We start from the raw sequence: 13,782 nt of genomic DNA on the forward strand, positions 1-13,782 counted from the left end.
AAGGCATGATTGGTGCAGCTGTTGAGCCGCCTCAGAATGGTTTGCCCACAGGGGTGAAGAGGGCAGCTGAGGAGCTGGTACCCACTGCATGGGTCATCCCACCCAGGGCCCGCTGCCCACTATGCAGTTCTGACTGTAATAGGAGCTGGTGAGGGGCCAAAGACCCTTCTCCTCTCCTTGGACCAGGAGGCCAGCTCTGTTTTCTCCTTCCTGGGAACTGCCCCATCCTTGCAGTGAGCCCGAGCCTCACCCCCGGCTCCAGAGTGTCCATTTCCAGATCTTCCCCTGGCGTGACAGACTCACATAGCTCTCGATGCACATGGTTTTATTTTGCCACTTGAACTACGTTTTTCCTGTGCTGGCCTGAAGGGGCAGGGGTGTGGGACGAGCTGCTGGACCATGGGCCACAGTTGTAGCGGGAGTAGTGGGATGCTGCGTCAGAGTGCCTGTCACTTGACTCCCAGGAAGGCTACCCTGCAGCCCAGGCATAGTGTTAAACTGAAAAGGGCTGAGGCAGAAACGGGCACTGCTTTTCCACAGTCTGGTGAGGAACAGGTCCCCTGGGACAGCTCAGCAGAAGCCTCTGGGCCTGTTCTGGCCCGCACAGGCCAGTGACAGCAGTGAGGCTGTCTCTTCTTTGCCTTCCCCAGCCCTTTGGCAAAAGTCTCTGTGACTCCTGGGGAGGATAGAGCCGGCCCCGGCCCCTTTCCCAGCTCAGTGTCTGATCTGATGGAGGTAGCTTGTGGGTCCTGGCTTCCTCCAGTTCCGGCGGATCCGGGCACTGGCCCTCCTAGAGTTCACATACTGCTCACTGGAAGCCATCTCCGTGGCGCTGCTCGGTGGCTCGGCCGGCGGAGCACAGGGCTCTGCGGTTCTGCAGGGAACAGTCACGTTAAACCAACATCAACAGGAAAGACAGCAGGGACTGAAGAGATTTTGGTCATGATGAACTATTAAAGCACACTGTTCAGAGCCAGATGAGACCAGGGCTCTGGTCTCATCTCTGCCCCCAGAGAGCTGCATGACAAGGCAGAGGTTTCAGACTGCTTTTCTGTAAGGGGAGTTGGACCAGATCAGGGGTGTGACACTCTGTGTTTCTCCACCCTCCTCATCCTGTCCTGATACAAGACCAGAGGGCAAGTAGCCTTCTTAAGATGATTCCAGCAGGGATTACTGATCAACTGAAATTCATAGGAGCAACAAAGCTGATCTGCTGCCCCGGCCCTGATGACCTCTGAAGGCCTTGGGCCCAGAGCGTAACCCAGAGTGACTGCTTAGGCCACCTATATGGTTCCGCTTGGTCTCTTGGGGGCTTGCTGTTCCTGAGTGGGCAGCGACCTAAGCAAAGAGGTGAAGGACTGGGGGAAATTCCTGGTGAAGTTTCTCAACAGTTTTTAACCCTTGATGTCTCTATGGTACTCTCCTGTGCTATTTTCTCAGCAGTCCCACAGCTCAGATGATCACCCAGCTTACTTTTGAATGTTACCTGTTCAACAACAGGTAAATAGGATTTTTTTTTTTCCCTTCCAAACCATAGTCCCTCCCTCACTTCTGGTTCAGAACCACTGTGAAATGAGGTGGCACTGAGTGGACCCAGGCACCCCTTCCCATGGGAGTTCACAGGGTCATAGGTGACCCCAGCAGTAACAGTCTAAGTGCCAACCACACGGTAGGCACTGTGTAGACCTGGCAACAACCCCAATGGCAGGTCCTTCTCAGGGAGGCCAGGCCAGCGGCTCCAGGCCACACCAGCCAGGAAATGGAGGAGCGGGCCTGTCGTGCTCCATGGCCTACCTGAGCCTGCTGCAGTGGTGTACCGAGGGGCCTAGCGGCTTCTGCCGAGGGGGCCTCTTCCTGCGCAGCCTCTTCAAGGCCTCGGCCACACGATGGTCCCCTGCACACTCCCAGACGATCTGTGCCCGTTCCTCGGCCAGCTGGTCCCCGCTGCGCTGAAACAGGCCCTGGATCTGCAGCAGCTCAGCGTCCTGGAAGATGTTGGCCGCGGCCTGCTTGCGGCCCCGGACCTCCGGGGGGGCCCGCCAGGGGGGTGGCTCGCTGACCACAGATGCAGGGGTGCCCATCCTGGGTGCTGAGGAAAGAGCAGGGAGGGACGCCAGCAGCTCAGTGGGCCCTTCCCAAGCCTGGGGGTCTTGACCAACGCAAGGGCTTCTGGTATTTCTGTTCTCCAGTAGCTGAAATAGAATAAGTCTTGACTTAAAATCACTGATTTCCCAGGGCACTTTGGGGAGATAATAACGATAGTCAGACTTTACAGTGTTTAGATGCCTGACCTATGTATTAAGGGTCACAGAGGGTAAGGATTGTGTATCTCCACTTTAGAGGTGAAGATGCACCCCTCAGATGTTAAATGACTTTCTCATGGACACAAAGCCATGTGTAAGTGCAGAGCCAGAGGCAGAGGCCAAGTCTCTCTGGCTTCAGTCCACACAGACCCCAGGTCCGAGTGATAACACCCGTAGCAGCAGCAGCCGAAATGTCTTAAGCACTCAGGTTGCAGGTACCCCCATAACAGCTGTATTCACATTAACATCGTTGAATCAAGAATGAGCACAACTGTCCTAGGAGGTAGATACTTTTTAACCTCCTCATGTCCCAGCTGAGGAAACTGAAGAACAATACTCTGATGCTGAGACCCAAGCTCTGTGGCACAGAGGCAAGAGAGGGGCTGTGGCCTTGGGCTCCACAGGCAGGAATCCGGCTTCTGGCCACCTCTGCCACTTACTGGCTAGGTGATCCTCCTCGCCTCCACTGCTTCCTGTGTAAACTTAATCAGCCATACAAGTACCTACTTCTTAGAGTTGCTGTGAGGGCTGAGTGAAGACACAAAGCATTAAGACCATGCAAGATGCCCCACCAGTCTGCTTTTCCATCTGTAACACTGAGAAGAGCATCCTGTCTTCTATTTTCAAGCTCCTGGGGGGAGGGGGGATGAGCCAAGTCCATATAATTTAGTTAAACAGCATGAAATAGACCAAGAAGATCTAACCACAGTCTGAAGAACCACAGAGAGAAAGGTAGGGGCAGAAGAAGGGGCTACGGGATTGAAATATCCTCTCAGCACAGAGGCTGAAATCTATGATAATCTCAGTAAAAGTTAGGGTTGGGCCAGTGCCACACCCCACTCATATGCCAGATGAAAACAATTAGCTCAGGTCTCCATAGTTTTCAGTGAATGGTAAAGGGATTCGGCTTACCCACCTTATCCTTGTCTTCACCACAGCCTGAGATGGCTATGGGATTGGAAAATAGACTGGAGACCAGGAAGACCAAAGACTTGGCGTTATACAGAACTGGCTTTGAGTCCCAGCTCTGCCGGGCTTCTCAGTTAGCTCAGATGGTAAAGAATCTTCCCTCAGTGCAGGAAACCAGGGTTCAATCCCTGGGTCAGGAAGATCCCCTGGAGAAGGTAATGGCAACCCACTCCAGTATTCTTGCCTGGAGAATTCCATGGACAGAGGGGCCTGGCAGGCTACAGTCCATGGGTTGCAAAGAGTAGGACACGACTGAGCAACTAACACACCCAAGCTCTTCCTGGCTGTGACCTTAGGCAAGTTACTCAATCTCTCTGGGCCTGTTTGCTCAACTAGAAAATGGGGCTAATAACACTTCTCAGGATTATTGTAAGGATTAAATGGGTCTAGTGTGTATCAGGTCCCCAGTGGGAGCTAAATAAATACAAATGCCCCTCTTCTTGGCCTTCTGGACTTTTTCACTTACGTCAGGGGTGTAATGTGGACCCTCCTTTTCCTCTTAGCAGTCTGGCCTGAGCCAGCTGAAGGCCTTGCCTGTGTTCCCTTCTCCCTGCACAGTCCTGAGCCTAATGGGGAAGGTTGGTTGCTAAGTCAGACCCCACTACACAGCTAATTATAGAGAGACCAGTCAACCAGCAGCCCAGCTTAAAAAAGACATCAAATTTGAAATAAATGTAAATAAAAAATGTACATACTCAACTGTAAAAAGTATAAAAGATCAGAATCATATAAATAAGAGCATTACCAGCTTCCTATCCTCAGCCTACCCACCTGCAGACATAACCCTTACTCTCACCTGCCTTTGATGCTCTTGAGAATTTGAGCGATCTCTCCCTCCCATTCAGACTCCTCAGATATGACTGTTCCCCACCCGCCCTTGCCCTGGCCCTCCCTCCTCCTCACCTCAGTAGCCACCCTCCTTCTAATAATTTCTACACTCACTCTGTTTCTATCATAACCTGCTCTCTTGAAAAGATTTAGTAGCTAAAATAAACCTGCAGAAGACTTTCAGATAAATTAATTTTTTAAAAATGTGCTTTTTATCTGGAAAATGGGGATTTTAAAATCTGCCTCTCTGTAGGCACAATTATGGGAATCCAGTTAAGACCTAATATGTGTGGTAATTAAACCTCCAGAGCTGATGATATAAATATACTGTGACCAGAAAACAACAGTCACCAAGTCACACTTTCAGGCTGATAAAGAGAAGCAAAAGCTAACTACTATGGGGTGTTTGCCTTGCCAGGTGGCGCTAGTGGTAAAGAAACCGCCTGCCAGTGCAGGAGACATAAGAGACGCAGGTTCTATCCTTGGGTCAGGGAGATCCCCTGGAGGAGAGCATGGAAACCCACGCCAGTATTCTTGCTGGGAGAATCCCATGGACAGAGGAGCCTGGTGGGCTACAAGTCCAAAGGGTGGCAAAGAGTCGGACATGACTGAAGTGACTAAGCATGTAAGCTGGGCGTGTTTATTCTGAATCAGCAACATGCATGGTATCATTTCATCCTCAAAACCATTGTTAGGAATCAAGCACTGTTAACCTCATTGCCATTCATAGGGTACTAAAGAGGACCTGAAATACAGGTCCAAGCTCACCCTAGCCTCAGGTGAGCCCTAGTCTAAGTGACTGCGGCCCAAGCTTTTGAATCACCAAGTTGCCCTCACAGCCTGGCAGCTCAAAGCACATTTCTTCCCATTATATCTGTGAAGACTATTTCACTATTCTTTTCTAATTCATGTAGGGGGAAACGCGCCAGTAGAAAGGGAAGAGGATGAATGTCCCACACCCCAGGCAAGAATCGGGGTGTGGAATTTGTTTTAATCTCCACTAGCGCCAAAGCTGTCTACAGGGTGACAGACTGCCCCCAGCCTTGAAGCCATGGCGCTCTGAAGGGGAAGAGCCCCAGCCTCTACAGAAGAAACCTGGAACTGCAACGCAGCCCAGTGCACAGAGATCTGGCTCGAGTCAGGGGACTAGCTTTGAGCCCGAGCTGCCACTCACTGGCTAAGAGACCTCAGGCACTTCACATGGCCTCTGTGGGCCTGTCTTCCTCTTACAGCTGAAAGGAAGGGTTTATTCTTATAGTCTCCAGGGCGTGTGCTGGTGTTGAGAGTCAGTGATTCCATGACAAGGCTAGGTCCACACGGAAGTGGAGATGAGTTAGCTTGTCTGCTAGAGCCCAGGAGCAACATGTGTGGACACGTCTGCATAGTTAGGTGCCAGAGAACTCCCCTTTTCTGCCCTCCTTAGTCTTCCCTGGAGGCCAGACACTGTTGTGCTGCTGTGGGGTTATGGTCTGGTAGAAGAACTCACTGCTCGAAAGCATTCTAGTGACCTAGGCTGGCTATGGCCTAGAGTAGACTCCTAGGCTGATCTGTGCAGTGGGAGAAGAGCTGATAGTCCTGCTCTGGGACTCAGGCAGTCTCACCTGCCCTTCAGAGAGACAGGTCATAGGATCAAACAGCAGCAGCTGCCTTAGGGAGGAAATGGCTGAGCCTGACTTTCCAGATGGTCCAGCCACCCACCTCTACCAGGGCTGCAAGGCCCTGCCTCCAGCAGTCAGTTACAGAGTTACAAACAAACCAACAAGGAACCATGTGGGCAAGTCTGAGCCCCCAAACCTCAACCATATCCTCATGAACCTCGGGGAGGCCTTGGCAACTCCAGATTTTGAGGTCCCTCACTCCTGGCTTGGCCTCCCATCCTGGAATTCAGACAGCAGAGTGAGGCTGGGAATAAAAATCAGTGATTCCAAGTAGGATTAGATGATAAACTTTGAGAAAGCTGAATCAGAAGATTCAGGAGAAAACTTACTATCAGGAGAAAATTTCCTGTCTCATTCAATGTGTTACTTTCCCACTGATTTCCTGGACAAGACCTGAATCCAGGGAAGTCAGTGTGTACTTGAACAATGGCACTTGTTTAAACTGGGAAATGAAACCATGGGGCTATTAAAAGATTATAAATGGATCTTTCATTTCAGAGCTGACATAAAAGATAGGCATGGATCTGTGAGCTGATGAGTAAAGACTAATTGCAGAATCCTTCAATTTGATCCAAACTAGCTTAAAAATGAACTCACAAAGTAAATATCAAATGTTGAAATTGAAGTTCAACTTGTTTTGAAACAGGCAATAAAGGAAATGCTAAGCTCTGACAAATATATTTAAAAAGTGACTCACCATGCACTGAATTTGCAGTATACAAATACGGTGTCCAACTGAGCATTTTTTGTAATGTATGAAGCTCAGTTCAGACAGCTTTTCACACTGTGGTCTCGGGGAGGTGCAGAGAACTATGACAGGCACAACACACTTGTGTGACCTGGGCGGCAACTGAGCCCTCACTCACTCAGCTCACCCCCTTCAGATAGGATTGGTGATGTTGACAATCTGTAACCAGAGGCCAAGGGCCTCTTAGAAAAAAGGAAAAAAAAACAACAACCTGGAGGCTCTGGCCCAAGGCCCATATCAACATTTCTGGCCTTGGCCTGTTTCCCTGCCCGCTGGAGAGCAGCCAAAATCAGTGGCTCCTACAAGCAGGAGGGTCAGTCCAAATGGCTATGTGGGTCCTGCCTCACACAGGGCCTAGTTCAGCCAGTAGAGAACTAGACACAGGTTGGTCTGCAATTCTGTGTCCCAGAAGGTAGAGAAAGGAAATGGATCCTTTCCCCAGGTCAATTCTCAGGTATGACTTGGAAATAAACTCCGGCTAGATCTAGGATTAACTCTTTCATAGAGTCCAAGAACCCTGAATTCTGGTTTTGCCATTGATAATTGAATGCATTGGCAGGCCTTGGTTTTCCCCTGCCTCAATTCGCTCAGCCTCAAAATGGTGAGAATAGATAACCCTTAGGGGATAGAAAGATTAGTACTGTAGTATGCCAAGGATCTATCCCAGCACATTACATCATGAATGAATGATGGAAGGGAGTAGTTATTGCTGTTGTTTAGTCGCTAAGTCGTGTCCAACTCTTTTGTGACCCCATGGACTGTAGCCTGCCAGGCTTGTCTGTCCATGGGATTTCCCAGGCAAGAATAGTGGAGTGGGTTGCCATTTCCTTCTCCAGGGGATCTCCCTAACCCAGGGACCGAACCTGTATCTCTTGCATTGGCAGGCAGATTCTTTTACCACTGACCTGCCAGGGAAGCTGATGGGAGGGAGACAGGCTATTTAGCCACCAGGGACTATAGAATCTCGGCCATTTTCATTCTCACTCATGAAACTCCCTCAGAAAGGGCCTTCACTCTTGGGAGAAGAGAGTAAAGGGAGATAGGTTCATCTGTGGACTTTTAAATCATACCTGCAGTAGAGGCTCCCTGTCAAGCTTGCTCCCTGTCAAATGCAGAACAGCACTTCCTGAGAAGTAATATCTTTAATCCTCACAACACCTCTATGAGGAGGCACTATCCTTGTTACACCCATTTTACAGATGAGAAACCTGAGCTCAGAAAGGTTTGGTAACTTCCCAAAGTCATACAGATGGGTAGGTGATGAGACTGGGATGGGAACCCTAGTCTGATCTCAGCGCCCACACTCTCAATCACTGCTATTTTTGTTCCTGCCAGATGGCTGAGGAAGTCTTCATGGGGAGGAAGGACCCAGGAGGCTTTGAAATATGCTATCTGCTTCTGCAGGTTTTGGAAGGTGCAGGGATCAAAGGCAGGTCTCCCAAGACTGTGTGTCTGTGCCCTCAGCACTCCATGGTCCCGTGGGGAGTTAGAGCGATTACTCACCACGCAGGAGCGCAGAGCCAATAGACCTCCAATCGGGATGGGGTCAGCTAAGATGCCCCCACTCCAACCCCTTTCAACGCTTTCGAAAGGGCAGGCGCAGTTCTGGGCTTCCTGCCGCGATGGTGCTCACAAGGACCAGACGGCGTTCATCAACAGGACAAGACCTTGGGAGGGGGTATCCTGGCCGAGGTCACACGACACCACCAGAACGGGTCTGCCCCTGAGTCTTAGACGTGGCCGCTTCGCACGACGGGCCCTAACTGGACCTGGGAGTTCGGGTCTCACCCACACCTCTGCTCTGACAGCCCTCCCACACGCCTCCACCGCAGCAAAAGCTTGGCTGTCGACCTACGTACCTGGCCTCCCGAGGCGAGCCACCTCGGTCGCAGCTGCGGCTCCCCGGAGAAAGCGCTCCCCAGCCCCGGAACAGCCAATCCTCAGCCGAGCCTAGGTGAGAGCTCCCTGAGAGCCTTCCAAAATCGAACGCGGAGACACAGGGAGCCAATCGGAGGCCGTAAAGAGGCGAGGGGCGTGTCCAGGCTCCGCCCCCTTCTCTCCACTGGCCTGGAAATCGGAGTGCGAAGGGGCCTCAGGTCCAATTAGCGGCGGAGCAGCAGCGAGGGGCGTGCCCTCCCAGCCCTTTCCCTCCGCCCACTGCCACCCTCGCACTGCGCCCGGAGGTGCCCCTTTCATTGACGTCAGTCCTCTAGGACAGCGCGGTTTTGCTGGCTCCGGAGTGGGGGCGGGGCCGCATTCCTGCCCCGGGGTGCGGCGACGGCTGGCTCTGCCGGGTACACGTGACGGATGCCCCCCTGCTCTGGACCCGAGGCCTGTGCGCGCGGCGCCGCCTTCCTTGCTGCTGCGTGTGGCCGTCTGCAAACGGACTTGCAGCTCCTTGAACTGTACTCCACTTGTCTTCTGGCTCCAGCTTTGAGAGAGGGGAAGGGACAGTCAGTGCGGTAGTCAGATCTTTGGTTTCAAAGCCAGAATGTCTTGGGTTCTAATCTTGAAATCGGGGAATTTACAGCTTAGCAAAATATTGAAAAACTAAAAACACTTAATTGTGAATTACAGTTGTGATAAACATTAGGAAGGAATCTAAGCTCCCTTGGGGAGGTCCTAGAAGGTAGAGTCATATTTTTCTGTGAAGGAGGCGTTGAGATTAAACAGATGAAGAGGCGTGGATCTGGGAAAAGAGGAGGGAACATGCTAAGGCTAAGGCCAGGAGGTAACTTGATTGAGGAAGTCTTGAATTGAGGCCTGGAGTAAGGTCAGCAAGAGAGAGAGAGGTGGGGAATAGCACTGTATGTGTTTGTTTAATAGACACTTTATAGCACTTACAATGTGCCAGTAATGCCAGTCAGACTTTACAAATATTAACTCATTTCATCCTCATGACAAATTTGTGTTTATAGAAATTCACTTTGAGTACAGCTTGAAACTTGGGTTGGAAGGGCAAGAGTGGATGTAGGGTGTCCAGTAGGCCCTTGATCAGTACTTGTTTGCTTCATTGGAAGACAAGTTATTTGTGCACTGGTTTAAAAATGGCACAAAGGGAGCCTGGGAATAGGCAGCTGGGTCTCCCTGACTTCTTTTTCACTGCAGAGCTGACCTTTGTAGTCATTTGAGTTCTCTTCTGTAAGAGTTGCAAGGGGGGAAGAATAAGAGCCAGCACGTGGGGCTGTGGGTCCCCTTTGGCTAGGTGGAGGGTATATTTGGGAGCTGTTCTTCCTCATCCCGTGGTCTCCAATTCCTGTGTCCTGCACAAAAACATTGACAATTGCTTTGTTGTAGTTTAAAGGGTTTTAACAGTGGTTTCTCTGTTGTTCCTGAAGCCCTGTGGAAATATTGAAAAGAACAAAGAAATCAGCAATGTTCATCTTCAATACAAAGTATTGCAAAACCTTTCAGTCAACTGCTTGGCTAAGGAGGGTACTATGCAGACATTTAAACCAAGATGCTGGGCTTCTGAACCAGGAGCTCCTTCTACCCCATTCTCAGCAATAGGAAGGCCAAATTCTTGGCATATTGGTGCTTGGAGAGCTTAGGAACTCTGATGCCAGGATAGGAATTAGGAGCTTGTGGTTTCTGGGTCAGATGTGACTAAGGCTGGGTGGAGAATATCTGGTGTCTCCAAACATCTTTGCAGGCATGTGACCATTGTGTGCTTACCGTACAATGGAACAGTTTCCATTATTGCAGCTTTATGATTCAGTATTTCTGATGAGAAGATGAGGCACTTCCATAATCATGTGGGCATGCAAGAGTGGGGCATCTGGGATCCACAGAATGCCTCTGGTATCCACTCCCCAACAGGGCTCTGTTTAAAGAAGGAAAGAAGGACTACTACTCTGGGGAATGGAGTCCTGGGTAATTCAGACCAACACCTGGTTTTACCAGGGATCAGATTAAAGTGAGACAATCTTAATTGGGTAGAATCTCCTTGGGAGAAATATTTGAGGGGCACCAAGAAACGCCATAATTGAGATAAATATTTTAATGCAATATCTTTTTAAATTAATGCAAAATATCTATGATGAATAAAATATCGACATTTGATGGTAACGCACACCGGTATTTTTGCCTGGAGAATCCCATGGACAGAGGAGCCTGGTGGGCCACAGTCCATGTGGTCACAAAGAGTCAGACACGACTGAAGCTACTTAGCACAGCACAACCTAAAGACAGGTTTCTGCTTGTTTTCTGACCCTGCCTCATTTTTCATCGAGAACAGTCATTTCCAATCAGCCCACGGTTCCCAGGCAGGTCACCACTGTGTCCCCTGCCAATTGGAGTTATGAGTGTTGACGATAGTGTAGGAATAGATTGGCAACACGGAGATTTACATATGCTTGTGTTTTTTTTAAATCATAGAGCTTTCATCCACTTTTTCATTTGGTTCAAAATATGGAAAGATGTTTTGACAATTGCATCTGGGGGTGCACATTTTTCCTCTAGTCCTGAGCTCCAGTATGGCTCAGCAAGGTGCTCATTTTTAGGGGAGTAGAGTCTAGGAAAGGGATTCTAGCTGCTCAACCTTAGGCAAATGACAACCTCTCTGCTTCTCTATTTTCTCATCTATAAAATGGGAATCATTATATTAATACACACCTCTGAGCATTGCTGTGAGGATGAGGTGAGTGCTATAGGCACCGTCCTTAATAGAAACCTTGCTACAGATACTAAAGCAGCATTCAGTGTCTACCCTGTCTGTCCTGCAGGAATTGTTCCAGCAGCTGTACAGTCACAAATGGTCCCCCAGTGGGGTTGAGGCTTATTCCCATGGGTTTGTTGTTGCTGAATGTTCTGTTCTGGGGAGAACAGAGAGAATTTCCACACTCAGCTGACAAGCAACAGTGACTCTTGAGTCAACTCCATTTTTCTTGATAAACAACCTGGACATTTTAAACTTTTTAAAAAATGCCCTTCTGCTTAGGGCATTACATGAAGCAACTTATTACAGCTTTCTTCTCTGAACTAACAGTCTGAAGAGACTGAAAATAACAAAATCCTATAGGCAAATGGTGCATTATAGAAACATCTTTTTAAAAATACATCATTCATGGTAATCTAACATTCAAGGTCAGTATTGTATTAGTCTGCTTGGGAGGCAAAAACAAAATACTACAGTGTCTGGGTGACTTAACAACAGAAGTTTATTTTCTCACAATTCTGGAGGCTGAGAAGTCCAGGATCGAGGTTCTGACTGACTGTTTCTGGTGAGATCTCTCTTCCTGACTTGCAGACAGTGCCTGCTCACTGCGTCCTCACATGGTGGTGAGAAAGAGAAAGATGGCTCTCTGACGTTTCTTCTTATAAGGACACTAATCTTATCAGATCAGGCTCCACTCTTATGGATGCTCCGAGTTAACCTTAATGAATTCATTACTCTAAACACACTCACAGGTTAGAGCTTCAGCATATGAATTTGGGACACAATTCAGTCCATCAGTTCAGTTCAGTCGCTCAGTTGTGTCCAGCTCTTTGTGACCCCCAAAACTGCAGAACATCAGGCCTCCCTGTCCATCACCAGCATCCAGAGCTTGCTCAAACTCATGTCATTCAGGACTTCCCTGGTAGTTCAGTGGCTGAGACTTCCCACTCCCATGTAGAGGGCCCAGGTTCAATCCCTGATCAGGGAACTAGATTCCGCATGCCACAACTAAAGATCAAAGATCCTAAGTGCCACAATTAAGACCCAGAACAGCCACCTAAAGAAACAATAATAAATGAATAAAAATATAGATAAGTAGATACAGAATAGATATAGCTATAAATGTGTTTATATGTGTACACGTATGCATGTGTATACGTGTACACATATATGACCACGAACATACACAAACATACGCATTTCCCATCTGTCTGCTGAAAGGGCCTAGAAGCAATGACGCTCGAAGAGGAATAAGCACCCTTAGCACCAGTTATTGATTTCTCAATATCATTCTCCACAAAGGGTTCCCTGGGTAAATGATTAATTCTACCTCTGGGATTGAGAAAGTTCAAGATGACCCTAGACCATCTTGTGCAAGAAAATAAGGAAGTACTCACAGAATGATGGGGATGTGTCAAAAGGACTAGGAGTCAGATTGTAAGGGCTCCCATTAGCCAAATGTGGAACATCAAAATAAAATAGGACAGTAACAGATTATAACCCAATGAGTAAAATAAGAGTATATGTTTATAGTAATGTAACTATTAAATAAGTAAACAGAGGAGAAGAGAAAGCTTATAGTATGATGCCAGCTGACAACCGCAGAGGGAGCAATGCAGTTGGGAAATCACTAATGCTTTCTAAAACAGCCATGTGGCCAATTACAAGAACAAGGACTGTAACAGTTTTGCATATTTTCCCTCTTAAATACACGGTATCTTTATATATACTGACATTTTTTCTTCCTCTTTATGTTTTCGTTTTATAAGTAAGTTGTTGGAAGTTAATGTTACAATTTAGTCCTTATGTAACACTATATTTTCCCAACTACTAGAAAATCTGAGAAGTATTTAGTTGAGACTGTATCTTCTGGTTTTGGAGAGAGATGAGAATTGCTCACGTGTAAGAAAGATAGCCTTTTCATACTGTTCATGGGGTTCTCAAGGCAAGAATACTGAAGTGGTTTGCCATTCCCTTCTCCAGTGGACCACATCCTGTCAGAAATATCAATAACCTCAGATATGCAGATGATACCACCCTTATGGCAGAAAGTGAAGAGGAGCTAAAAGCCTCTTGATGAAAGTGAAAGGGGAGAGTGAAAAAGCTGGCTTAAAGCTCAACATTCAGAAAATGAAGATCATGGAATCCAGTCCCATCACTTCATGGGAAATAGATGGGGGAACAGTGGAAACAGTGTCAGACTTTATTTTGGGGGGCTCCAAAATCACTGCAGATGGTGACTGCAGCCATGAAATTAAAAGACGCTTACTCCTTGGAAGAAGAGTTATGACCAACCTAGATAGCATATTGAAAAGCAGAGACATTACTTTGCCGACTAAGGTCCGTCTAGTCAAGGCTATGGTTTTCCCTGTGGTCATGTATGGATGTGAGAGTTGGACTGTGAAGAAGGCTGAGCGCCGAAGAATTGATGCTTTTGAACTGTGGTGTTGGAGAAGACTCTTAAGGGTCCCTTGGACTGCAAGGAGATACAACTAGTCCATCCTGAAGGAGATCAACCCTGGGATTTCTTTGGAAGGAATGATGCTGAAGCTGAAGCTCCAGTACTTTGGCCACCTCATGCGAAGAGTTGACTCATTGGAAAAGACTCTGATGCTGGGA

At 48.3% G+C, this 13,782-nt stretch overlaps 1 protein-coding gene across 2 annotated transcripts; it reads right to left on the reverse strand.

The window, feature by feature from the left end:
• Positions 1 to 308: 308 nt before the first annotated feature.
• On the reverse strand, positions 309 to 8,448 carry AVPI1 (arginine vasopressin induced 1). 2 transcript variants are annotated; one of them, XM_004020087.5, is made up of 3 exons: positions 8,366 to 8,448; positions 1,795 to 2,192; positions 309 to 874 (listed from the first exon to the last, which is right to left on the reverse strand). In XM_004020087.5, the coding sequence occupies exons 2-3, from the start codon at positions 2,079 to 2,081 to the stop codon at positions 715 to 717; spliced, it is 447 nt and encodes a 148-aa protein (XP_004020136.2). In that variant the 5' UTR covers positions 2,082 to 2,192; positions 8,366 to 8,448; the 3' UTR covers positions 309 to 714. The 2 variants fall into 2 exon arrangements, with proteins under 2 accessions (XP_004020136.2, XP_004020137.2); XM_004020088.5 differs by having other exon boundaries at positions 8,010 to 8,448.
• Positions 8,449 to 13,782: the final 5,334 nt, after the last annotated feature.

This window comes from Ovis aries, chromosome 22 (assembly GCF_016772045.2).
Source record: "Ovis aries strain OAR_USU_Benz2616 breed Rambouillet chromosome 22, ARS-UI_Ramb_v3.0, whole genome shotgun sequence".
NCBI classification, from domain to species: Eukaryota; Metazoa; Chordata; class Mammalia; order Artiodactyla; family Bovidae; genus Ovis; species Ovis aries.

Coding starts and splice junctions, on each gene's coding strand:
- AVPI1 (XM_004020087.5), bottom strand. CDS start 2,081: ATGGGCACCCCTGCATCTGTGGTCAGCGAGCCACCCCCCTGGCGGGCC. Junction 875..1,794: donor CACCACTGCAGCAGGCTCAG/GTAGGCCATGGA, acceptor TGTTCCCTGCAG/AACCGCAGAGCCCTGTGCTC.